General features: G+C 43.7%; 1 protein-coding gene across 1 annotated transcript; it reads right to left on the bottom strand.

The window, feature by feature from the left end:
* Nucleotides 1-1,877: 1,877 nt before the first annotated feature.
* LOC306850298 (gamma-aminobutyric acid receptor subunit rho-1) lies at nucleotides 1,878-26,263 on the bottom strand. The gene is made up of 10 exons (XM_079385859.1): nucleotides 26,018-26,263; nucleotides 17,778-17,822; nucleotides 17,399-17,505; nucleotides 16,588-16,655; nucleotides 15,854-16,077; nucleotides 11,726-11,808; nucleotides 11,502-11,642; nucleotides 3,507-3,659; nucleotides 3,017-3,213; nucleotides 1,878-2,912 (listed from the first exon to the last, which is right to left on the bottom strand). Exons 1-10 carry the CDS (start codon nucleotides 26,131-26,133, stop codon nucleotides 2,616-2,618), a joined length of 1,431 nt encoding a protein of 476 aa, XP_079241985.1. The 5' UTR covers nucleotides 26,134-26,263; the 3' UTR covers nucleotides 1,878-2,615.
* Nucleotides 26,264-27,841: the final 1,578 nt, after the last annotated feature.

Genomic DNA, 27,841 nt, shown 5'->3' with positions numbered 1-27,841 from the left:
AAAGTAGATTCACTCTACAAGTGATGACTGAGCATTAGTGACGACACCTGCAGTTAACAAGCAGAATCACTGGGGATAAGAGGAACAGCAAGAACAGAAAAAAGTGAAGAGGTGAGCAGAAACACAACAACTACTTATAGCCACAAAGCCTTAGATAAAATCAGTATCTCACCAGAGGATCATACAACTGCAAAAAACAGGGTAACACTTTATTTCGATAGTCCACTTTAGACATTCTACTAACAGTAAGTAATTTTGCAACTACATGTCAACAAGTAATCATTAGAGTATAAGTAGCCTGTCTGTTTAATATCTTCTAACAATTTATATTTATGGGTCCACAACATGCAATATACTAACTATCAGAAACTTTGCAATTATATGTCAACTTATTCTACTAACCCTAAACCTAACCTAACTGTCTACTCTGAGAGTTCGTAGACATGTAGTTGCAATTTAATGAGAATTAGTTGACATGTAGTTAAAAAGTTACTTATAGTTAGTAGCATGTCTAAAGTGGACTATCGAAAAAAAAGTGTAACCAAAAACAGAATTACCATATTCACTTATTGCAAACAACTTTGGCTTTATTTATTTTATATGGTACATGCACAAAGGTTGCTAAAGTTTGTTACTGTTATGATGATTAGTGTTCCTTTTTGTTGGGCACTTGGCCATTGACTTTGAAACTCTTCTTTCAGCAATTGTTAAAAGTGCACGCTATCATTATTTTCAATAATATGTCATGGTCCTGACTGCACTGACATACGTTTTACTATGTGTACTTTTTGAAATCAGTGAATGACTAGATTTGGACATATGTGACTTCCCATATAAGTATGAAAGTCTTTAAAAACAACTTTCAGTTTGAACTTTTTGATTACGAAATTGTTATTAACTGTCCCATGGAAAGAGCTCTTCTCATAACCCCTGTTATCCAATGTACACAAACTATTTTTAACTGATTTATGCACATGTCTTATGAAACAGGAGACAATTAATTTGATGCTTTGAAAAGTTTTACCAGTTTACCAGTGGCATTGATTAATAATGTAATCAATGTTAGCAAATTTTCAGTTCTACTTTCAGCAGAGAGAGCAAAGGAAATTACAAAGTTGTCATATAATTTAATAAATCATATGTTTTACTCTTATATTGTTTTTCCTTTACATCCTTAATGTGTTAAATAGAGAAATATGCAAGCAAAAACGATGTATGTCCCAAAACACTACTTGCATACGGACAGTTGGCCAATTGCTCAACCCTACAAAGCCCATGCTGGTGAACCAGCATCACCAGCTTCCTTTTGCTTGAGAACAGCATGGATATGCTGGTCTACCATCTAGACCAGCACAATACCAGCATAAACCAGCCTGGACTAGCACTAACCAGCCTAAACCAGCAGTATACCAGAACTAACCAGCATAAACAAGCCTGGACCAGCACTAACCAGCCTAAACCAGCACTATACCTGAACTAACCAGCATAAACCAGTCTGGACCTGAACTAACCAGCATAAACCAGTTTGGAATCCATGCTGGTTTATTCTTTCAGCAGGGACAAGTAATGAATATCTGCTAGCTCATAACACTCGTACAGTCCAGAGAAAGTCTGATGCACGGACAGGAGGCTCATCATGCAGGTTTCTCCCAGCCCAGCGTTCATGTCACAAATGGCACGATCCATTAGCAGGCCACTGTAGATTACCAGAGATTACTAAACCGCAGAAGAAAAGAACAAAGGTCATGTATATTTCAGAGGGATTAAAGGTTTAAAATGATCCATATGTTCAGATGAGTAATGCACAATGCCAAATCATGCAATATGCATTGTCTGTTTTTCCCTCTGTTGAATAAAAAAAAAACTATTGCTTTTTTAATCATACCTAACATGTATTTTATTAAAACACAGCACAGTTTGTAATATTAAACATGAAAAATTACATTATAAAAGCATTTATTAAGGAACTTAATTTAGTAAATACAGTCTAGATGTTGTTTATAAAGATTGTTTCCTCAACATATCGAAAGAAAATATCAATATTGTGCAGAAAGGTTTATGTGAACGCCAGTGGATGACTGCATCTTCACACACCGCATGTAAGGTTACGGTTTGTCCATGAAGTGTAAGGAAATTTGTTTTATATGTTGCGTAGTTGTTTTGTGAGAGACGAGTGAAGAGCCACTGCTGTACATTCACACACAAAATGACAAACCCATTAAGAACACCATTTAGTTTTCTTAATGTGTGATCACAACAACATTTTGCAAATAATAATTAAAAGAATTTCACTGATTGACGTCCCTGAAAAATACATGCATTAAAATAACTAATGTTTACTCATTCTTGAAGGACAAATTGAGTCATGTGTGTGGCCTCTAAACGGCACCTTTTCCAGATGAGTCCTCTGATTCTGAGACATTTCACACCAATGGCTTTTTGTTTGTATTAGTGAGAAATAACAGATTATTCAAACACATATTTCAACTCAAGTAGTTGCTTTTGATAAATAATAAAAACGTGCAACACTTAAAAATATGAAGAGTTCAAGATTCTGGATCAAGAAGGCAGAGAGACCCTGTGGATAATTGTTCTGGTACAGATCCGCTGTGGCGTTAAGTGTAGATGGACCAGTAGATGATGTTGAAGAGCGTGTAAGCGGCAGGAAAGATCACTCGTGAGTACTTGTCTATGGCATGAGTGTCTATCCAGATGTTGACGTATCCCCGTGCCGTCTTCACACGACTCGTCCTCTGGCTGTCAGCGAGGGTCAGCTGGGCCAGGATCCGCTCCTGCCTCGTGCCGTTCTCAGGCATCCCATACGTCCCTGCTGCGCTGGGATCCACGTCGCTGTAGCACGTGGTCATCATCATGTCCTCGTCTGGGTTTGCTATTCCACATGTGCAAGGCAACTGCAACGGGAAAACACAGAAGAGACAGATATGAAACAGCGGCATCACTCTCTTCTCGTCGTCTTAATTTACCAGCATCAGGGACAAGCAAACAGTGGCCTTACTTGATTCCTGAGCTTCCTTTCTCGGCGCTCCTGCACGGTGGTCAGGTAATTGACGGCCGCGTACTCGATGACAGAGAGGAAGACGAAGACGAAGCTGACCCACAGGTAAATGTCCACGGCTTTGATGTAGGAGACTCTGGGCATGGAGGCGTTGACTCCGGTGATGATGGTGGACATCGTGAGAACTGTCGTGATGCCTGTGAGTGAATGTGCATGTACGTGATTTTGAGGACTGTTACAGCTGAACAAACAGGACAGTTTTTAAGAGGGTTTTTGTCCAAATTAAATATTTATTCAGATCAATTTACATTGCATTCAACGTATACATTTAATTACGTTCATGTGTTTCCTGGGAATCAAACGCATTATCTCAGCATTGCTTGCACCTTTCAAACTGAAAATGCACTAAATAAATGTTCACTTACATGACAGTAATTAGTACATGTTTAATTATATTTGTTTATGTGCATGTGGAGAGGTTTTATCCTACCGAGAGGAACTCTCGCCGGCACGGCTCTGCGGTCGATCCAGAACGACACCCAGGACAGCATGACCATCAGTGTGGCTGGGAAATACGTCTGCAGCAGGAAGAAGAAGACGTGACGCCGAAGAGTGAAGTGTATGTAGAGACGATTGTACCAGCCTGGAAAACACAAATCTGGATTAATGTGCACAGCCCACCATGTTGATGTGGTTTTACCATATTTTATATTGGCATATATTGCTGATATAATTATTAACCCCGGGTAATTAATAAGCCATGTGCCCAGGATAACCCAGGATTCCCTTGACCTGTGTTTAGAATGACCCAGGGATAAAGGCATATCATATGCTCTTTTTTTTACTCTCAAAGTGTTTGCAGACTTGCATTTTATTTATCACCAAGGAGCACAATTTCAGCTAAAAAAAAATATTTACTGTTCTACTGAAGAAGTCACCAACATCTTGGATGTCCTGAGAGTGAGAAATTTGTAACACTTTACAATACAGGGGCACTAATACGCATTAATTCATGCTTAACATGTGTACAGATAATCATGAGTTAATAGATAACTCATGAAGAACTAAACCATTTACTACATCAGCAACAAATAAACATTCTATATGATTCATAGATTAAGTAATCAATACATTTGTCAGAGCTGGAATTTGAACTTGGGTCTCTTGTGCAAGAGTCTTAGTTTCCACCACTGAGCCACAGAAGGAGGTTGAATAGTCAGACGCGTTTTTAATAACTCAGAGTTTATTAACAAAAAACAGCAAAAAGGGTAAAAAAATACTTTTCTTAATGAAAGCCACAAAACAGAATAATTTTCAGTCCAAAAAGGATCCAAAAGGAGAAAAATAATCTCTAAAACAAAAACTCAGGAAAAAGACACCAAAAAACAGCAAGAATAAACACAGAAAAATAATCCAAAAAGACTTTCGAAGTTTAGTACTTAGAGCTAGAGCTAGAGCAGACTTACGGCAGCAACAGGCTAGGAATAACAATAACCAAGCAAAGAAACAAAGGAAGTGATCAGCTAAAATACACAGCCCAGAAGAAGGCACATGTGAAAACAATGACACTGATTACAAGAGGCACAAGTTTGACATGAGAGTACCATAGGGGCCTCTAGTGGCCAAATATAACATTACAAAGCAAAAGCTCTGTCAGGACCCCTCCATCTAGGAACGGCTCCTGACATTCCCTCCAGGAAGACTGGGCTTGCAAGCATTAAATTCTTGAATTAGTTTGGGGTCCAAGTTGTCCTTGGCAGGAACCCAGGAACACTCCTCAGGGACATAGCCTTCCGAGTCCACAAGATACTGCCGGGACCCATGTACTCGACGGACATCCAGTATTCTGTGGACTGTATAAGCTGGCTGGCCACCAATGATACGAGGAGGGGGAGGTTTACCTGTCACAAGAAAAGGAGAAGACAAAACAAAACAGGTTTTAACAGTGAGACATGAAAAGTGGGATTTATCTTCAAAGACTTAGGCAAGTATAAACGATAATCTTGAAGGGGCCAAAGAACCTCTGGGAAAGTTTACAGGATTCCACCCACAAGAGAATGTTCTTAGTGGAGAGCCAGACTCTTTGGCCGGGGCGCAGAGTGGGGGCAGGTCTGCGTCTGCGATTAGCCTGGTGCTGGTACTGCTGAGAGACCTTAAGGAGCTTGAGTCGGGCCTTTTTCCATGTCTGGCGGCAGCATTTAACAAACTGTTGAGCAGAGGGAAGCCTCCACTAAGCCTCTCCGTTTGCCCATTGAACTCCGGGTGGAACCCAGAGGATAGACTCACTGTAGCTCCCAGAGACTGACAAAATGCCCACCAGAATCGGGAGGAAAATTGGGGTCCTCGATCAGAGACGATGTCTTGTGGGATGCCAAAGACTCGAAAGACGTGGTTTATAACCAATGGGTAGTTTGGGCAGAGGAATAAATCGGCCGGCCTTGGACAATCTGTCAACTATGACCATGGTGGTGTTGCCTTGTGATAGTGGAAGTCCAGTGATAAAATCCATGGAAAGATGAGACCAAGGTCTATGAGGTATGGCGAAAGGGTGCAATAGCCCCTGAGGAGAACGGTGAGAGACCTTACTTTGGTTGCATGCGGGACATGCGTTTACAAATGTTGTCACATCCTCCTTGATAGTTGGCCACCAAAAGCGTCTTTGGAGGAACTCAAGAGTGCGAGAAGTACCAGGATGACAAGTGAGACGAGAGGAGTGTCTCCACTGGAGGACCTGGGAGCAGACCGCTTTTGGGACAAACAGACAGTGGGTCGGCCCCCCTCCTGGGTCAGGTCCTCGTGCTTGGGCTTGTTTTACAGTATTTTCCAGATCCCACCTGATAGGAGCTATTATCTTGGAACTGGGGATAATCGATGCAATAGAATCTTCCTGAGGAGTGTTTACATATACTCGAGATAACGCATCAGGTTTTAGATTCTTAGAGCCGGGACGGCAGGATAAGATTAACTGGATTCGGTTGAAGAATAAGGACCAACGTGCCTGGCGGACAGTCGCTTTGCCTGCTGAATGTACTCCAGAGTTTTGTGGTCTGTACTTGGAATGGGTGTTTGGCCCCCTCAAACCAATGCCTCCACTCTTCAAGCACTAGCTGAACTGCCAGTAACTCTCGATCCCCTACATGATAGTTCCTCTCAGTCGGTGTAAGGCGGTGGGAAAGGAATGCACATGGATGCTTGTTGTCCTCCCCCCTTTGGGACAGCACAGCTCCAACCCCTACGTCCGAAGCATCGACCTCCACAATGAAGGGTTTATCTGGGTTAGGGAGAATGAGAATCGGTGCAGAGGTAAAATGGCTTTTGAGTTTGCTGAAGGCCAACTCTGCTTCAGGTCCCCAATGAAAGCTGATTGTGTCCGCCACAGTACTGAAGTTCAGGATGAACTTGCGATAAAAATTGGCAAAGCCAAGGAAACACTGTATTTCTTTTACCGACGAGGGGGAGGGCCAATCCACAACTTCTTGAACCTTCTGTGGGTCCATTTGTATCTGGTCAGGCTTGATGATGAACCCCAGGAACTGAACTTCGGTCACATGGAACTCACATTTCTCAGTTTTAACATAAAGATGGTTATCAAGAAGGCGTCTGAGAACTTTACTGACGTGTTTAACATGCTCTTGGAGGGAACTTGAGAAGATGAGGATATCATCTAAGTAGACAAACACAAATTGGTTGAGCATGTCTCTGAGAACATCATTGATGAGAGCTTGAAATACTGCAGGAGCATTAGTGAGTCCGAAGGGATTCTAGCGCAAAGCGACTCAACCCCCGCCAGGCACGTTGGTCCTTATTCTTCAACCGATTCCAGTTAATCTTATCCTACCGACCTGGCTCTAAGAATCTAAAACCTGATGCGTTATCCCGAGTATATGTAAACACTCCTCAGGAAGATTCTATTGTATCGATTATCCCCAGTTCCAAGATAATAGCTCCTATCGGGTGGGATCTGGAAAATACTGTAAAACAAGCCCAAGCCCAAGAACCTGACCCAAGAGGGGGGCCAACCCACTGTTTGTTTGTCCCAAAAGCAGTCCAGCTAGATAATCGCCTGAGGGAGAGTAGCCTGAACCGACTGTCGGTTTCCACATTGTCTGCCAGTCCAGCTCTTGCTCAAATGCTACCAGTGCCCCAAGATTCTTCGGAACCCATGCAATTGGGTAGGACTAGGCTTTCCCCATCAGAACAAGACTATCGTATGAGAGAGCGCTGTTGTCTATATTGTGGCTTGTATGGTCACTTTCGTTCCGCCTGACCCGAGTTTTCGGGAAATGCTCAGTCCCGTGCAAGCTGTAACGGGAGTTACACGCACAGCTTCACCTTCCAACTCTGGGTTGTGCCTTCCCATCACACTCACTTGGAGAGATCAAAAACACCAACTCTAGGCATTGATTGATTGATTGAAAGTTTGCCATTCTTCTTCCCAACGTAAAAGAATCCAGCTCCAGCAGGGGAAGTGGATGGTTGGATGATACCTGCCGCAAGGGATTCGTTAATGTATTTGTCCATAGCAGTTCGTTCGGGGGGAGACAAAGAGAACATACGACCTCTGGCAAGGAGGTGGCCTTCCTTTTGCTGAACACTGCATTGAGGTGGTGGTACTGAGCAGGGACTTGAGACAGATTTAGGGGTTCTTGGGACTCGAGAAAAGGATCAAAGGAGTTCTGGGCCAAGTATGTAGTCTGACAGGTGGGACCCCAACTAAGAACAGTGCCAGTGGACCAATTAAAGTGTGGATTATGGAGCCAGGAGCCAGGGCTGACCGGGGATAACAGGGAACTCTGGAGACTGTATAAGGTGAAAGCACATTCTGTCCTGGTGCTGGTAAGTGACAAGACAAAGGAAAGAGGTGAGGTGGGTTATTTTCCCTGAAGTTAACGGTCTTCCATCCAAGGCTGTCACAGTTAGGGGGGCAGGAAGGGAATTAACAGGGATCTGGAGACTTTTGGCAAGGGAAATATCCATGAAATTCCTGGCAGTACCAGAATCAATCAATGCCTGGAGTTGGTGTTTTTGATCTCCCCAAGTGAGTGTGATGGGAAGGAACAACCTAGAGTTGGAAGGTGAAGCTGTGCGTGTAACTCCCATTACAGTCCTTCCTTGCCTACACGGGACTGGGCCATATCATCCTTGATTGCCTCAGACAGACCATTCAGGAAACACACCATGAGGGCCCTGTCGTTCTAGCCACTCCCTGCTGCAACTATCCGAAACTGTATGGCATACTCAGACGCACTGCCATTACCTTGTCGGAGGGTGAGAAGTCTCTTAGAGGCTTGCCGGCCACTGAGGGTTGATCAAAGACTCACTTTAACTCATTTTCAAACACAGAATAACTTGAACAGAAGGGTGCCTGTGCCTTCCAGACCACTTTTCTCCAAGAAAGAGCCTTGCCAGAAAGGAGGGTGATAACATATGCGATCTTGGCCCGATCTAAGGGGAAGGAAGATGGTTGTAATTCAAATGTGAGGGAACATTGAGTCAGGAACCCATCACATGCACTGGGATCACCTGAGAAACGTTGTGGTGGGGGTAGGCGAGGTTCAGTCAGAGGAGAGAGCACTCGGGAATTCGGAAGGGATACAGAGGCAGTAGTAGTAGTAGTAGCTGAAGGAGAGGGATGCCGGTCAAAGAGCATATGGACAGAAGTCATGAAATCCGACAGCACTTCTGAGTGTTTAGCCATCAAAGTCTCCTGCTGAACTAGTGCTGACTCATGCTGAGCAACTGTGGCAAGGAGTTCTCGAGAATTAGACGTCTCTGGGTTCATAATTTGGCTTGGTTATTCTGTCAGAGCCGGGATTCGAACTTGGGTCTCTGGTGCAAGAGTCTTAGTTTCCACCACTGAGCCACAAAAGGGAGTTAAACCCAATAGTCAGACACATCCTTAATAACTCAGAAGAGTTTATTAACAAAAAACAGCAAAAAGGGTACAAAACTCCTTTTCGTAATGAAAACCACAAAACAGAAAAATCTTCAGTCCAAAAAGGATCCAAAAGTAGAAAAATAATCTCCAAAAACAACAACTCAGGAAAAAGACACCAAAAAACAGCAAGAATAAACACAGGAAAACAATCCAATAAGGCTTTCAAAATTTAGTACTTAGAGCTAGAGCTAGAGCAGACTGAGCAACTGCCGTAAGTCAGCAACAACAATAACCAAGCAAAGAAGCAAAGGAAGTGATCAGCCTAAATACACACCCCAGAAGGAGGCACATGTGATAACAATGGCACTGATTACACGAGGCACAAGTTTGACATGAGTACCATAGGGACCTCTAGTGGCCAAAATATAACATTACAAAGCAAAAACTCTGGCAACATTTTTATTAGTTAAATGTGTCATAATGTATTAATTCCCTAATAACATGTTATATTAACTAATAGTGTAAATTCTTGTATTAATTACCACAAAGGGTCGAAGCCATGCATTTCAGCTTGCAGTTGTCTGCTTTAATTAATCATTAGTGAAGTGACATTCAGCCAAGTATGGTGACCCATACTCGGAATTTGTGCTCTGCATTTAACCCATCCAACGTGCACACACACACACACACACACACACACACACACACACACACACACACACACAGCAGTGAACACACACACAGCAGTGAACACACACACACACACACACAGCAGTGAACACACACACACACACACAGCAGTGAACACACACACAGCAGTGAACACACACACAGCAGTGAACACACACACAGCAGTGAACACACACACACACCGTGAACACGCACCCGGGGAGCAGTTGGGGGTTCGGTGCCTTGCTCAAGGGCACCTCAGTCGTGGTATTGAGGGTGGAGAGAGCGCTGGACATTCACTCCCCCCACCTACAATCCCTGCCGGCCCGAGACTCGAACCCACAACCTTTGGATTACAAGTCCGACTCTCTAACCATTAGGCCACGACTTCCCCTAATGATTAGGGAAATGCTAATCTTTGCAAATCATTAGCTAATGATTTGCAAAGATATCATTATGTTATGACTTTACTTGTTTACATGACTAATTAACTAATTCAAAATCCATAACCACAATGATATAATACTTAACAATTAGTTAATAGTTATGTGCCTCAACAAGTAAAGTCATAACATAATGATATCTTTGCAAATCCTTAGATAATGATTAATTAAAGCAGACAACTGCAAGTTGATAAGCATGGCTTCGACCACTGTGATAATTTACGTATGAATTTACATCATTAGCTAATATTATATGTTGTTAGGGAACTAATACATTATGACACATTTAACTAATAACAATTTATGTATTACTTCATCTATGATTCATATAGAATGTTCATTAGTTGCTGATGTAGTAATCATTAATAAATGGTTTGTTTCTTCATGAGTTATATATCTGTATATGTCCCTGCAGCACAAAAGCATTCATGAGTAGCACAGGTATATTTGTAGCAATAGCCAACAATACACTGTATGGGTCAAAATTATACATTTCTCTTTTATGACAAAAATCATTAGGATATTAAGTAATGATCATGTTCCATGAAGATGTTTTGTAAGTTTCCTACCGTAAATATATCAAAACTTAATTTTTGATTAGTAATATGCATTGCTAAGAACTTCATTTGAACAACTTTAAAGGAGATTTTCTCAATATTTAGATTTGTTTGCTCCCTCAGATTCCAGATTTTCTAATAGTTGTATCTCAGACAAATACTGTCCGATCATAACAAACCATACATCAATGGAGAGATTATTTATTCAGCTTCAGATGATGTATAAATTTCAATTTTTAAAAATGACTGGTTTTGTGCTCCAGGATCACATATTAACTTGTGATTATCTGTGCATCAGTTAAGCATGAATTAATGCATATTTGTGCACCCGTATTGTAGTTATCAAAAGATTAACAGCTAATTTGAATTTTTTAATTTAAACTAGTTAAAGCTTGAAAAAGCCCTTCTGTAGCAGCAGTGTGTGTTCGTTGTGTATTCGAGTGAAAATAACCCAGACTAATATGAACTGAAGCCAGATGCTCAGCTCCTGCTCCAGGCTCCAGCTGTAGGCTACAGATGATCCCGAGCCCATCTGTTCTTCAGTCAGTCCTCTCGCTCTCCGGCGGCCTGAATCTCTGGGTCTGCACCCTCGTACATAAATGCTGTGTGTCGGTCAGTGAATGAGTGACACCTTCACAGTGGCCTTCAGACCAACAACCTTCACTCTCCATCATAGACATTCACCAGGGCCTTTCCTGGCAAACCTCAGTATTCAGGCAGAACAAGAACAGAAGCAATTCACACTGGAGATGAGCTTTTGTTTAGCCTTTGTCCAGTGATGAAAATCAAGAACATCTGAGCTTTAAGACACATGTCCAGAGTCACTGCGACTATTTCACAGGATTTGGTGGTTTTATTTGTCAAGCTGAAGGACCTGCGCTAAACATTCTTATTCCACAAACCTATCAGACACACATCTGAGAGCGCTGCATCGTTACCTGTGCTGCTGTAGAACGCAAGCTTAGTCGTGGTGTGGAACTTCTGGATGAGAAACTGGGACAGAGAAATCTTGTCATCGGTGTTCAGCGACTCGTTGCCCTTCTTCCAGTAAAGCATAAGGTCATCGTCAGTGTACGCATCTGAAATAATAACACATTTAACCTGCATCGTGGATGTCAGAGAATGCGACATGGATAAATGTGTGCTGTGTTTGTGTACGTACAGCTCTCGATCTCCAGTGAGCACGTCTGTGTGTCCAGAGGAAATCGACTCAGGTCCATGTTACACATGGCAGTGACGGTCACTCTACAACAACACAACAGACAGATGATTCAACACATGCTGACACACATCAGAAGAGTGCAAAAATCAATATTGCTACATTCAGTATTTTAATATTTTTATATATATTGATATTTTCAATATTTAAGAGTCTCACCTGTGTTGGATTTACATGTTTTACCTTTTTCTTCTTTAAAGAAGCAGGAGCAAGAGATGTAATCGTTGTATTATAAGAGATGTGAAAAGTGGAGAAGTCTATTTTGCGCTGTTTATGTCTTTGTTGATTGACAGTTCAGACCAGGGCCTAAATCTAATATTTTACCACACCTGCCAATATCCGGTGACTTGAGAAAATTTACCAGCAATAATTTGTTTTTTTTGTTTGTTTTTTTACCAACCATGAAACAGTATGTGCATTATTTCATTTAAAAACAGGCAAAACAATTGGGGAAAAAACATCTAATTGCAAATTTTATTAGCACTGTTCAATTTTTGTCATTATTATTTGTATTAATAATAATAAAAATTATTATTATTATTATTTAAAAATTTAATCAATAAAGAAATATCTCTCTAATACTGTTGAACTGTATTTTTTATTTAAATAATAATAATAATAAAAACTAAAAACAGAAAAACAATTTAAGAATGTTAAGAAACTTTTTCCCCTTTGAATTCAAGTGTTAAACCATAGCTTTTATTGTAAAGGCAGAAAAAATGCAGAGAAACTTCTGTTTTTAAATGCTTCTCTTTTGTTGATATCAGATTTATAAACACATCTCAGTACTAGTTTGGGAAGATTGTGTTAAATTTTCATGTAGGTTTTAAGGTACATTATAAATGACTCAGATTCACAGTGTTTGCATTTACTGCGAACGTGACACTGAAACACTGTTATCACAAGCGGCTCATGTGAAAACACTACAGCACTTTACTTTGAAATCAGATTACATATTTATAGAATTACAGTGCAGTCTTTGCAGTTTGATAATCACGCTAAACCACATCTCAGACATTGTTAGAATTAACATAAAAAAGTTAAAACCGGCCTAACGAGCAACACTGTTTCATAAACTCACCAACAGCAGTTGTTACCCTCATTTGGTGCTTGGCAAGTGTTAATTTAGCCCCTGCTCAGACTATATGTGTCCCTGGAGCACGAAAGCAGTCATCAGTAACACAGGTATGTTTGTAGCAAAAGCCAACAATACATTGTATGGGTCAAAATTATAAATTTTTCTTTTATGCCAAAAATCATTAGGATATTAAGTTCAAGTTTATTTGTTTAGCGCTTTTTACGATACAAATTGTTGCAAAGCAGCTCTACAGGAAATTAAATTTCCACAATATATTTATATATTGCAGAAACTTAATATATTTAACTTTTGGCAAAATTTGGTAATTCTGTATGTTGTCTGAGTGTTGGCATCCTCTGAGGTCCTCTGAGGGGTTGGCATCATCTTTTCTCAGGTGTTCGGTCATCTCAGATCATTTAAGGGTTGGATCCAGTAAAGATGAAGATATGTACATGATATGAAGATACATGTTCCATGAAGATATTTTGTAAATTTCCTTCCATAAATATATCTAAATTAAATTTTTGATTAGTAATATGCATTGCTAAGAATGTCTTTAGGTTACATCTGTAACCCTAGTTCCCAGAGGGAACAAGACGCTGCGTCGCAAAATGCTTTGGGAAAGCCCCTGTGTTCCCACGCTCTGAAATACGTGTCTAATCAGTCCAATGGAATGGCGAAACGTCACGGGCGGGATGACGTAGAGACCAGAGAGCTTACAAGCGCATCCGAAACAAGCAACGTTAGTTTCTGAAAAGATGAAGCAAGTCGCTCACAGGGATGCAAGAAGTATGGCAGCATGACGCAGCATCTTGTTCCCTCGGGGAACTAGGGTTACAGACGTAACCTAGAGACGTTCCCCTTCAGGAACTCGAGCTGCGTCGCAAAACTCTTTGGGAACGAGTATGCCCATGCCACCATACTGACAAATGCATGTCATGGCGAGCAAAGCTTGGCCTCAAGCACAACAAAAGAAACTTGTATCACCCCTAATGACTGACCACCCAAAGGGACGTGGTAAGCAGCTATGGCTACCACGAACACTCTAATGGTGGAGAAGGTCCAACCTGCGGAGAATCGTTCCTGCAGGAACTCCAGAACTTAACCAACCGGGCAGTTAACTGGGAGCAGCTGATGATATCCGCACCATGAAGTGAACACAATCCACTTCAAGAAGATTTTCCTCTTTGAGGGAGCTCTAAACTGGAGTACGGTCTCAACAACCTCAGTTGAGAGACCAGAAGCTATGAGTTGTGCCCTTTCAGGGGCCACAGTTACCTGTACCATAGCGTCCAGTCCAAGAGGACCTGGGGGAGTGAAGGAAAACCAGAGGGGAAAGTGCAAAATCTCTTTCACCTCTGGGTGGAGTTTCCATTCCCCGGGCCTCTGCCCCTGTCTCGACAGGATGTCTGCTTCCTAATTGAGGTGCCCCGGGATGTAGACTGCCCACAGAAGGATCTGGTATGCCAGCCTGTAAAGGGGGAGCGACCGCAGACCCCTCTGCTGGTTTTTATAAGAGATCACCGATGTGTTGTCTGTGCGAACTACCACATGATGGCCTCTCAGGTCTGGGAGAAAATGTTTCAATGCTAGAAACACGGCCAGCATTTCCAGGCAATTAATGTGCCACATGAGATGAGGACCCTCCCACAGACCTAGGGCGAAGCGCTCATGACTGCCCCCCAGCTCATGAGGGAGGCATCCGTTGTTAGCATTACACATCGACAAGGAGCCCCCAACACGGTGCCTTGTGACAGGAACCATGGTTTATTCCACATGTCTAACTTGGTAAACATGCAGGGTGAGAGTACAAGACCGAAAGGAAGAACCCGATATTGGTAAGCTTTGCCCCCGAAAGCAAACCTCAGGAACTTCACGGGCTGAGGAAGGATGGATGTGAAAGAATGCATCTTGAAGATCTATCGTGACAACCAGTCCTCGGACCTGATTTGAGACACGACATGTTTGAGCGTGAGCATTTGGAACTTGAGTCTTATGACTGAGCGGTTCAACAGACGCAGATCTAGAATCGGACACAACTGGAAAATGAGAATCGGAAAATGTCGGGGCCTTAGGGGTGATGCTGCAATGGAACATATAGCCCGCAAGCATCTGTCCCACCTTAGACATCGCCCTAAACTACCCATTCAGCCCCCTAAATAGAAAAATTCAAATAAGGGCAAAAGAGATGGAATGAAAAATGGTTAAACCCATGCTCTCAACAACTTGGTGTGGAAACAAGAAAACCAGAGGTCCCGAAATGGAGGTTGTGATAGAATGCTACGGCACACTTTTTCTAGTTACAACCTCCACCACCTGCTCATAAGTCTTGTAATAACATGCTGACCACATCAACCTCCTCGGAGGAAGAAAGGTAAACACTGTGCTATCACTCGAGAATTTTATATCCCAAGAGAGCGCTGTATTAGAGAGTGAGGGAGGAGAAAGGGGAGCCCGGTCTGATTATAATATTTGATGCAATATAAAAGAATGACGAATAACAGCCTGCAAACGCATTTATACATTTGCACGTGTTTGGGGAAGAGAGAGAAAAAATAATTTTTCTCCATTCTGTTGGACTGATTACACATGTGTTTCAGAGCGTGGGAACACAGGGGCGTTCCCAAAGCGTTTTGCGATGCAGCTTGAGTTCCTAAAAGGGAACTTAATTTGGACAATTTTAAAGATGATTTTCTCAATATTTAGATATATCATTTTCTCAGATTCCAGATATTCAAAACGTTTTATATCTGCCAAATATTGTCCTATCTTAACAAACCATACATCAATGGAAAGCTTATTTATTCATCTTACAGATTATGTATAAATCTTAATTTCAAGAAATTGACCCTTATGACTGCTTTTGTGGTCCTGGGTCACATTTGGAACGGTTGAATCGGTTGAGAAGGAATTAGATGATTAGAGAGTCTCTTCATTGACTGAGATCATTAACATCTGTGACTGTTTCCGTCAGGTTCATATGAAGCGTTCACCTCAGACTGTAGAGGACGTTTCCGTCGGGATACACTCGTAACATCAAGTTGTCTGTTGTCGTGTCATGGATGAAAGATCTTTTGGAATGAACAAAGAACATGTCAGGCACCCAGATCTTCTTCACCAGCCGGCTGTCGAACGTCATGCTTTGATTATTGGTGCTCGGGAAGGACAAACGCTCGTCTTTCCAGTAATGTCTCAAATACAGTGTCATGGTAAAATCCTGAGGAGAAATACCAGATGGTAAAAACTATTAAAAGCGAACCGAAAGGAGTTAAAGCAGCAGATGTTAGAGTCATTTGAGGTCGTGCGTCGCAGTGGTTTTACCACAGGTGAGGCATGACGTAAACTATTATGAAATCAATGTTACATTCAATGATTAATAACTACTAAACAACACAGCACTATAGGAAATAGGACTTTAAACATGACTCGCAACTGATTTGATTGCATCACTATTTTCTTTAGTAAAAACAAGAGTCCCAAAATATACGGTAGTTACAATCCCAAGAATTTTATTTGACCAGTGGCAGAAAGTAACGTAGTATTTGTACTACTACATTTCATAAAACCATATCAATCCTTGCTATTTTAAACTGTAGAAACCAACACACAGTGATAATGATGTAGTGAAGGAGCCCATTCTTTTCAGTGAATATGTCTGTCAATTCAAATGATTGACAGAAGACTCACAATAACAATAATAATGGCATGCTCTTAATCAAGCACTCACCATGTCAGCCTCAGAGATGGTGTCGAGACTTTCAACCTGAACATCCACACCTACTGGAATCGGAGGTCCTGTAAGTGGACAGTCAAAGGCAAAAATTGTCTTTGCTCCTCACTTGTGTCGGTTATATTTTTATACATAAAACAGAAAGTATATATCATTATCAGGAGATATTACAGTAGAGCAGCGCTCTCTTTCTGTGAGCAGACGGGATTAAACGTTGCAGTATCTGTGGCCTACTTTAGCTCAGACTCACTATCGTCTGTGACACAAGCGCTCAAACACAAGTGGGTCACGACCAATCAAAGTGCTGCCGTCTCACATCTGGACACCCGGCTCTGTTTTTCTTTTCCTACGCGCACACGACAAGCCAAAGCAGGAGAGCTCATGAAAAGAGTGTTGTAATGTTATCAGCGGCCAGTTATGATGCCTCTGTCATAAAGGAATAGGTGCTCTTCTCTGCAGTAGAAATGCCTTGTGAAGCTGGATTAAGAGGGTGTTTTTAACATGCAGCTTCACAGTGGGTTTGATTCCTGATAAAAATGCACACCTTTGAACTAAAGAGCCTGACAAATGCATACAGTAAGTGTGTGTCTATTGTTTTAGGTAGAGTTGGACAGCATAACATGAACTAAGCAATTAAAAGCATCCATAAATACAAAAGATATTGACAAGACAAACATTCTGAGATGTGTTGCATCAAACATCTGCAGTGTGTTAGCCATGAAACCATAAACAACACAAGTCCATGCGGGACTCGACAATCACTGCAGATATTGTGTATCTCTGGATATTATATGTGGCTCGTGCTCACCTCCGAATGCTGGTCTCATTGTAAAATCATGGTCATCTATCCTCAACAGCTGCTCAGATTTGGTCATAGGAGACTTTGTCATGTCTGGACTTCTTCTGAAGATTGGGCTAAAATGACAATGAGAGTAGAACTATTAGATAAAGCTGTCAGCTAAAGCTCTGTGTGGACGAGGGACTCAATGAGACGCTTCAAAAGCTACATCCAACAGAGTATGACTATCATAGATTATGATCTTAGAAGTTAGATTTTTTTTCTTCTCCACAGAAAAAAATATATTTAAAATCCCAATGTACACCATAAAACCATAAAGTTTTTTAATAGAAATATTAACAAAAGACTGTGAGCTCCGTATAAAGATCCAAATTAAATTATTTTGTACCTGCCAGACTTGTGGGTTCGTCCATCCACTCGTGTCGTTTCTCTCCTGAATGTACGAGATAAAGAGAATTAAATGAAATTTAAGCAATTAACAGGATCTGCATACCTTTCTCCTGCATTTCTGCACTGATTCGGTGGAGTGGATGTAAACATGATTGCACGTTTTCAATGGAGCTGATTGTACTGCGCTCGTATTGCTCACATTTGACAAAATATTTAAAGGGTTAGTTCACCCAAAAATGAAAATTATCCCATGTTTTACTCACCCTCAAAGCATCCTAGGTGTATATGACTTTCTTCTTTCAGACGAATCCAATGAGTTATATTAGAATTTTCCCTTGCTCCTTCAAGCGTTAGAATGGGAGTAGATGGGAGGTTTTGTTCAACAGTCCAAAAGTAGTCAAATAAAGCGCATGCATCCATAATAAAACGTGCCTCACACGGCTCCGAGGGGTGAATAAAGGCCTCCTGTAGCGAATTCATGCGTTTTTGTAAGAAAAATACCCATATTTACAATGTTATAAATACTTTTCTGTCACTTCTGCTGACTGTCATACGTGCAAGCCGTTCTAGCTCTGCGTACAGTGCATCCGGAAAGTATTCACAGCGCTTCACTTTTTCCACATTTTGTTATGTTACAAATGTTGTTATGTTGTTATATTAAAATTCTAATATAACTCCGACTGCATTTGTGTGAAAGAAGAAAGTCATATACACCTAGGATGCCCTGAGGGTGAATAAAACATGGGCTAATTTTCAATTTTGGGTGAACTAGCCCTTTAACAAACGAGCACACAAACAGAGAGGGATGTTTGACGAGTGCTGCGCTTCATCTGTACTATTGCACATTTGTGAGGCCGTTTCTTCAGTGTTTGCTTTAATGCAGCAGACATTTGTACTTTTTGATAATTTCCAGCTTGTGTTGTACAGCATAATTCCCGACTGTGCATTACATTCATCTGAGCTGTTTTAAAGCATCTTTGATCTTCAGCTCAGATCAAACACATCACACTCTTCATTATGTGCAAATGAAGCTGTGAGTGTGAAGGGATGTTTGAGGTGATGTTACTGGTTGCGGCCGCTCACAGGCAGCTGGTTAATAATCCGCTCAGTAGAAATCCTCTCTGTTCTCCAGAACAAACCAGCAGTGCATCTCCTCCACTGCCATGACACTGTCACGGTTCATGAATTCACTGGTTTCTTCATGTCTCGTGTATTGTTGTTCTCTCTGTGTGTGTGTGTGTGTGTGTGTGTGTGTGTGTGAGTGCGCGTGACCACTCACTCCAGTCATCAGCGCGCCAGCTGATCTCAATTCCCGCACCAGCTGCTGCCAATCTACTCACCTATAAAGTCTCACCGCACTTTCCTCTCCTTGTCAGATCGTTGTTGATGTCCTCTGTGTCATTCCCCATGTGCCGTCTGCTTCAGTGTTCCTGGTCATCGTCTGTCTGGAGTCTTCGTGGGTTTCGTCTCGTCTGGATGTTCACTGGCACTGGATTCACCGTCTTCACTCGTCACCAGCACGCTGTTCATCGTGTCCCTGCGCCACCAACCCATCCGAGAGACTGTGCTGTGTTCGTGTCATGTGACTATCAATAAATACTTACCATTGTTTCACCTGCATCTCTGCTTCCTCCTTCTTATCGTGACAGAACGATCTGACCTACAATGGAAGCAGCAGGTGGAACTACTTCTTCGCGGGAGGATTTTCTAAGATCCAGCGTTTCTCGGATGGATGCCCAGGAAAGGAGCATAAAGGAGTCGGGACAGGCGATTCGTGCTCTTGTGGCGCAGGTGTCTGAGCTCACTCAGCAAATGCAACATCTGCCAAATCCCGCTGCGCCACCCACACCGCCAGCTCCCTTCGTACCACCGGAGAGCGTCTCCCAGTCAGAGCCCGCCTACCAACTCCGGAACTTTACAGCGGTGAGCCGAACTTTTGCCGTGCCTTTCTGACTCGCTGTGCTATGCATTTCTCCCTGCAGCCCAAGACCTTTGCCAGCGAGCAGACCAAGGTGGCGTTCGTGCTCACGCTGCTGACTGGGAGAGCAGCACTATGGGGAACAGCGGTGTGGGAGAACCAGGATCCATGCTGCGCCTCGTTTCAGACACTCTCCGCCGAGATGAAGAGAGTGTTTGACTGCGCGGTCACTGGGAGAGAAGCCGCGCGGATTCTGGCGGATCTCAAACAGGGGGAGAGATCCGTCTCTGACTACTCCATCGAGTTCAGGACCTTGGCGGCAGAGTGTCAGTGGAACGAGGAGGCGCAGTGGGATATGTTCCTGCATGGGCTGGCTGATCGCGTCCAGAAGGAGATCTATGCCCTGGACCTACCCCCCACACTCAATGGGCTTGTCGATCTGGCGTTGCGTGTAGACTCCCGACTCTCTCGAGTCGAGCGGCGGAGGTTACCCGCTCGGCTTCCTGGGGAGATGTCTACACCACGAGCCAGCGGCAGGGACGCGGTCAGTCCCGTCTACGATCACGAGCCCATGCAAGTCGGGCGAGCTCGGCTTTCCCGGGAGGAGAAGGAGAGGTGGAGATCCCAGGGCTTGTGCCTGTACTGTGGCACGGCAGGACATTTCGCCTACAACTGTCCAGTAAAAGGGGCAAGCCCGGCAGTAAGTCTGAGGCTACTGTCGGGTGGGATCTCCGCTGAGAAGACCTCATCGACATCTACACTCCTCCCGGTAAGACTACGATGGTCAGCCCACACTCAGGACTGTCACGCACTGCTGGATTCTGGGGCTGAGGGTAATTTCATGGACTCTGCTTTTGCACATAGGACTCAAGTTCCCCTTCGACCCCTCACACAGACCATCGCAGTTCACACCCTCAATGGCCAAGCCCTTCCCATAATTTCCTTCACCACCGGACCCGTCACACTCATTGTATCTGGCAACCACTCTGAAACCATCTCCTTCTACATTCTGGACTCCCCCCTCACACCCATTGTTTTAGGTCACCCCTGGCTCACCAAGCACAACCCCAAAATCGATTGGCATCAGAGAACAGTATCGGAGTGGAGCAGTAAATGTTATGAGTCTTGTCTTATGTCTGCTTGTCCGTCTGTTTCTGTTTTTACGTTTCAGAAGGAGGCAGTGGATTGGTCAAACGTGCCCACGGAGTATCACGACCTGAAGGAGGTGTTCAGTAAGTCTCGTGCTGCTTCTCTCCCTCCACATCGTCCCTATGACTGTGCTATAGAGTTACTGCCAGGTACGTCTCCGCCTAAGGGCAAGTTATATTCACTTTCTGTTCCAGAGAGAGAGGCTATGGAGAAATATATTTCTGATTCTCTAGCAGCGGGGTTCATCCGGCCCTCCTCTTCTCCAGCGGGGGCGGGGTTCTTTTTTGTGGGGAAGAAGGACGGATCCCTGCGACCTTGTATTGATTACCGGAGACTGAACAACATCACGGTAAAGAATACTTATCCTTTGCCGTTAATGTCTTCAGCCTTCGAGAGATTGCAGGGAGCGTCTATTTTCACAAAATTGGATTTACGTAATGCTTATCATTTGGTCCGCATTAGGAAGGGGGATGAGTGGAAGACTGCTTTTAACACCCCTAGGGGGCACTTTGAATACTTGGTCATGCCCTTCGGGCTGTCCAACTCCCCAGCGGTCTTCCAGGCACTCGTCAATGACGTGCTGCGAGATATGGTAGATCAGTTCATATATGTTTACCTGGATGACATACTGATTTTTTCTTCATCTCTCCAGGAACATGTGCAGCACGTCCGGCGAGTGCTTCAGAGGTTGCTAGAGAATGGGCTTTTTGTCAAGGCGGAGAAATGCGCTTTTCATGCACAGTCGGTTCCTTTTCTAGGGTACATTGTGTCGTCCGAGGGAGTGCGCATGGATCCTGACAAGGTTAAGGCTGTGGTGGAGTGGCCAAGTCCAGATTCCCGTAAGGCCCTACAGAGGTTTCTGGGCTTCGCCAACTTCTACCGGCGTTTTATTCGCAATTTCAGCCAACTAGCCGCGCCTCTGACCGCCTTGACCTCCCCCAGGACTACGTTCAGGTGGTCAGACGCAGCTGAGGCTGCGTTTGCCAAACTGAAGGGCCGCTTCGTTTCAGCCCCCATCTTAGTCACCCCTGATCCATCACGTCAGTTCGTGGTGGAGGTCGATGCGTCAGAGGTGGGGGTAGGTGCAGTGCTATCCCAGCGCTCTCCGGCGGACGACAGAATGCATCCATGCGCGTTTTTGTCCCATCGTTTGTCCCCTGCCGAGAGTAATTATGACATTGGTAACCGAGAGTTGTTGGCAGTCAAGTTAGCATTGGAGGAATGGCGTCACTGGTTAGAAGGGTCGGGGGTACCTTTTATCGTATGGACCGATCATAAGAACTTGGAATACATCAGAACTGCCAAAAGATTGAACTCCAGGCAGGCTCGGTGGGCACTTTTTTTCGGACGTTTTGATTTCACTCTCTCGTACCGCCCAGGTTCCAAGAACATCAAACCCGATTCCTTATCACGTATTTTTGACCGTTCCGATCACCCGTCTACTCCCGAGTGCATTTTTCCAGAGACACTAATTGTCTCCACACTCACATGGGAGGTCGAATCGAAGGTCAAAACAGCCTTACAAGGGGTAACGCCTCCGGTCGGCTGCCCACCGAACCGGTTATTTGTGCCGGAGGGATTACGGTCCGACGTTATTCAGTGGGGTCATTGTTCCAATGTGGCTTGTCATCCAGGAGTCAGTCGCACTACATCTTTAGTCAAGCAACGATTTTGGTGGCCGCTTATGGCTCGTGATGTTCACAGTTTTGTTTTGGCTTGCTCAGTTTGTGCCACTGGTAAGACTTCCAATAGACCCCCAGATGGGCTCCTTCAACCGCTGCCGGTCCCTTCGAGACCCTGGTCCGATATTGCTCTAGATTTTGTCACCACCCTCCCACCCTCTCAGGGTAACACGGTAGTTTTGACCGTGGTGGACCGATTCTCGAAGGCGGCCCACTTTATTCCCTTGCCCAAATTACCCTCAGCCAAGGAGACAGCGGTAACAGTCGTTGACCACGTCTTTCGGTTACATGGCCTCCCGACGGACGTGGTTTCCGACAGAGGACCCCAATTTGTGTCCAAATTTTGGCGAGAGTTTTGTAAATTGCTGGGTGCTACTGTTAGTCTGTCCTCAGGGTTTCATCCCCAGAGCAATGGTCAAACTGAGAGAGCCAACCAGGATTTGGAGAGAACGTTGCGATGTCTGGTCTCCAAGAATCCTTCCTCATGGAGCCAACAACTGTCAATGGTGGAGTACGCCCACAATTCGTTACCAGTGTCATCTACGGGCCTGTCTCCGTTTGAATGCAGTATAGGTTACCAGCCACCAATTTTTCCTAGTCTGGAATCCGAAGTCGCAGTTCCCTCCGCCCACGCCTTTGTCCAGAGGTGTCATCGCACTAGAGCCCGCAAGACTCTACTCCAGGTGGGAGCGCGCACCAAGGCCAAGGCCGATCGCCACCGGTCTAGACCTCCCGTATACGTCGTCGGTTCCAAAGTGTGGCTTTCTACTAAGAACATTCCTCTCTGCTCCGTGTCTAATAAACTTGCTCCTAAATTCATTGGCCCGTTTGCTGTCACCAAGATCATTAGTCCGGTGACAGTCCGCCTCAATCTCCCTCCAGTGTACAGGAGGATTCATCCCGTTTTCCATGTGTCCAAAATTAAACCCGTGTTTTATGCACGCATAAATCCGCCAGCCCCGGTTCCCCCACCGCCGCGACTCGTAGAAGGGGAACCCGCTTATTCGGTCAATCGTATTCTGGACTCTAGGCGGAGGGGACGCGGATTTCAGTACTTGGTGGACTGGGAAGGTTACGGTCCGGAGGAGAGAAGATGGGTGCCTGCTAGAGACATTCTGGATCACTCCCTTATTGATGATTACAATCGACAGGTAAGGGAGTCTGGGAACACCAGGAGGCGTTCCTAGGAGGGAGGGTACTGTCACGGTTCATGAATTCACTGGTTTCTTCATGTCTCGTGTATTGTTGTTCTCTGTGTGTGTGTGTGTGTGTGTGTGTGAGTGGGCGTGACCGCTCACTCCAGTCATCAGCGCGCCAGCTGATCTCAATTCCCGCACCAGCTGCTGCCAATCTATTCACCTATAAAGTCTCACCGCACTTTCCTCTCCTTGTCAGATCGTTGTTGATGTCCTCTGTGTCATTCCCCGTGTGCCGTCTGCTTCAGTGTTCCTGGTCATCGTCTGTCTGGAGTCTTCGTGGGTTTCGTCTCGTCTGGCTGTTCACCGGCACTGGATTCACCGTCATCACTCGTTGGATATTCACCGGCACTGGATTCACCGTCGTCACTCGTCACCAGCACGCTGTTCATCGTGTCCCTGCGCCACCAATGCATCCGAGAGACTGTGCTGTGTTCGTGTCATGTGACTATCAATAAATACTTACCATTGTTTCACCTGCATCTCTGCTTCCTCCTTCTTGTCGTGACAGACACAACACTCGTCTGACATCATGACAATCACAGGGAGATCATACACTCTTACAAATAAAGTTTGGTTATTGGCATCGATGGGTCCATAAACATCCATGGAAGCCTTCCATTGCACAAAAGGATCTTTATAGTGGAAAAACTTTTTTTAGATGTTCTTCACATGAAGAAAACTATGCGTCTTTTAACAACTGTTCACTGAAGCGTTTTTGGGGGGGGACTAAAAATGGGTTTACTATGGCATCACTGCAAAACCCCCTTTTGGAACCGTTATTTTTAGGAGTCTGTGTACACTGAGACATGTTTGACTGAGATGAGGATGTTTTAAAAGAAACTGCTTGAAGTTTTGGTAACGATGAATGCTGCTTTTCCATCAAACCGAGTTAAAATGTTTGCAGCCTCTGAACTAGATGAGGATCGTTAATAAGATACATTAAAAAAAAATTAAGTTTATTTGTATAGTGCTTTTCATGATACAAATTGTTGCAAAGCAGCTTTACAGAAAACTTTAAGTTTCTACATTATATTTAGGAGTAGGTGACTATGGCAGAAATGTACAGTAAAAATCATGCAAATGACACATAATCAAACAGACGGTGAACACTATTAACTGCAATGATTATATCTTGCGAATAAACATTGTGATTAAGCACAATTTAGTAGTTTTATATGTTTGAGAAACTCCCAGGAAATGTCTATATACCAACTCTTAAGAGATGATGCCTTTCTAGTGCCTTCTGGACACACGAGAAGGGTAAGACTCAGAAGAGATAAAGTGAAGCTTCTGACACTGATCTGGAATCCTACATTAAACAAGCAGGCAGACAGAATATCATCAGATTTAAACAGACAACAAAACATCCTCATTTTCAGACTTGTTCATTTCATCATTATGAATGAATGAATGAATGAATGAATGAATGAATGATGCATTTATATAGCGCTTTATTGTGTATTGCTGTACACCCAAAGCACTTTACAATCATGAGGGGGGGTCTCTCCTCAACCACCACCAGTGTGCAGCATCCACTTGGATGATGCGACGGCAGCCACAGGACAACGGCGCCAGTACGCTCACCACACACCAGCTCCAGGTGGAGAGGAGAGAGTGTCATTGAGCAAATCAAGTGGATGGGGATTGTTAGGAGGCCATGATAGATAAGGGCCAGTAGATGGAATTTGGCCAGGACACCGGGGTTACACCCCTACTCTTTACGAGAAGTGCCATGGGATTTTTAATGACCACAGACAGTCAGGACCTCGGTTTAACGTCTCATCCGAAAGATTATCTGTTTTCTATGTTCTATGCACTGTTTCGTGATGGGAGAAAGTACAGCTCTTTTTGTGTGTGTGTGTGTTCCTCCACATTTCTTTATTAAGTTTTCCTGTATGGACCATCAAATCAACAGATAACGACACAGATTTTATTAAATTAGCATTCCATGCTATTATAACCCAGTAAACACCTCCCTCAATCAATTAACTAAGAAAACACAATCTTAAAATTCTAACAAACAAAGCACACTTTACAAGAAAAGAAAAGAAAAAAAGGGGGGAGGGGGTTCTTCAGGTTAAGTGTTTAGAGAGTTAGCCAGCAAATAATCTAAAAATCTTGTCAAAAGTCCTTAAAGAACCAGTGAGTGACAATCTAATTTTTTTCAATTGAATGCAGGCAAACGCTTTGAAAGTATACAACTCTATTAGAAAAGCGAGCCATCGTTTCCCATCAGAGTTGATTTCTTTCCTTTGCACTCGACAGGCCACGTTCACAACAGGATTATTACCTGCTTTGCTTGTAGGGCTCCAGTTTGTGACCTCTTTTGTGGGCCGATCTTCCGGCGGCGCCCACCAGACAGACGCAGATGAACACAAACACAGTATCCAGCTGCATGGTGCACATATCCCTGGGCAGTGTTCACATCCTCAACGCTCTGCAGCCCAAACGAGCCTCATCCTTTCTTTAGTGGTGCAGCCGGAACGAACACGGACGTCTGTCCTGTTAACATCACACACAGCTTAATCTCCACACTGGGAAAAGCAATTTCAACTAAACCCATAAATCCTTGAGCGTCAGATGGCACAGATTTGATCCCTCCAGTGGTGGATGCGCTCTGCTCGTGATGCGCCGCCCCAAACCAATTCTCCTAATGATACTGTGCTCTGCATTTCTCTGGCGAGGTCAGTCGTGAGGATGCTGCGCACAGACAGACAGACGCTGCTGATGGGAGAGATGCTTGAGCGCCTTCATCTGCCTCTGAAAACACAGCTGAGACATTCCCTCCACAGAGACTGTGTGTCTCCAGTAAAACACAGTTTTCTGATAAAAGGAAGGAAGCATATTTTTGTCATTAAACTGAACATCACTACTACAATAATTTACATCTAGCAATGGCAAGGACTGATGCATGGCAGGCAGAAGAAATAGAAATAATGGCAGAGCAGTTGCTGTGGAATTATGAAATGAAAAAGCATGTGATAAACCTGAGCATCATCACAGAGAAAAGTAAGAGAAGAGTCAATGAGTAGACGTTTACAGTACATTAACCCTTTAACCGTTAAGTCGACCGAGTGGCTCCTCTTCCTCAACAAAGCCATTTCATGAGCTGAGAAACATTTTATAACAGTATCACTAAATTAGGAAACCAGTGGGATGTACGCTAATGTTAGTCTTTATGTTTTCTTTCTCACCTGTGTGATTCTGGCCCCGGTCCCTTCGGGATCCAGACTCAGTCCAGTCGGATGTTCTGATGCTCCAACTATGTATCTGACGAGTACAATCACAGCCTGTGCCAAGTGACTGTCCTTACTCAATGATTCATTATCTAGTGTCGGTTGCCCTTGTTTTGTTCACTGGGTGACTAGGTGCCCTGCTGAAAGGGCTCTAATACCGAAACCGAACAATGTACAGGACTCCCTGAGCTAGAAACAATGTACAGGACTCCCTGAGCTAGAAACAATGTACAGGACGCCCTGAGCTAGAAACAATGTACAGGACGCCCTGAGCTAGAAACAATGTACAGGACGCCCTGAGCTAGAAACAATGTACAGGACTCCCTGAGCTAGAAACAATGTACAGGACGCCCTGAGCTAGAAACAATGTACAGGACGCCCTGAGCTAGAAACAATGTACAGGACTCCCTTAGCTAGAAACAATGTACGGGACTCCCTGAGCTAGTCGCATCCAAAGCAGTATCTACAGCCCTCACATTCACATGTGACAAACAGTGCAAACAACAATAGCAGGAGAAGAAGCCATTACTCACCGTGACTGATGAATGATACAGACTTAACTTACCACTGTTGTTTGATGAACTTGTGAAAAACGGAGCGAGAGAAAAAAGAAAACAATAATAGGCGTGAATGTAAGCGCGAGTAACAGCTGTCGCATCATCTCTCCCCTGAGTGGCAGTCGCACAGAACTGTCAAAGTGGTCGTGCAGCAACCTTACCTCACATATTCACCATGGTCAAATTAATCATTTGAATAAATATAATTAATGTGTGAGTGTATTATCACAAACAAATGACTCCCAAAATAAAAACATAGTAGGTTTTATGGGGCTAATCAATGTAAACAATTATTTAATAATTATAAAATAAATATTTCTG

This window comes from Barbus barbus, assembly GCF_936440315.1.
Source record: "Barbus barbus genome assembly, chromosome: 30".
NCBI lineage: Eukaryota > Metazoa > Chordata > Actinopteri > Cypriniformes > Cyprinidae > Barbus > Barbus barbus.
This window is presented reverse-complemented; position numbering and strand designations above follow the sequence as displayed.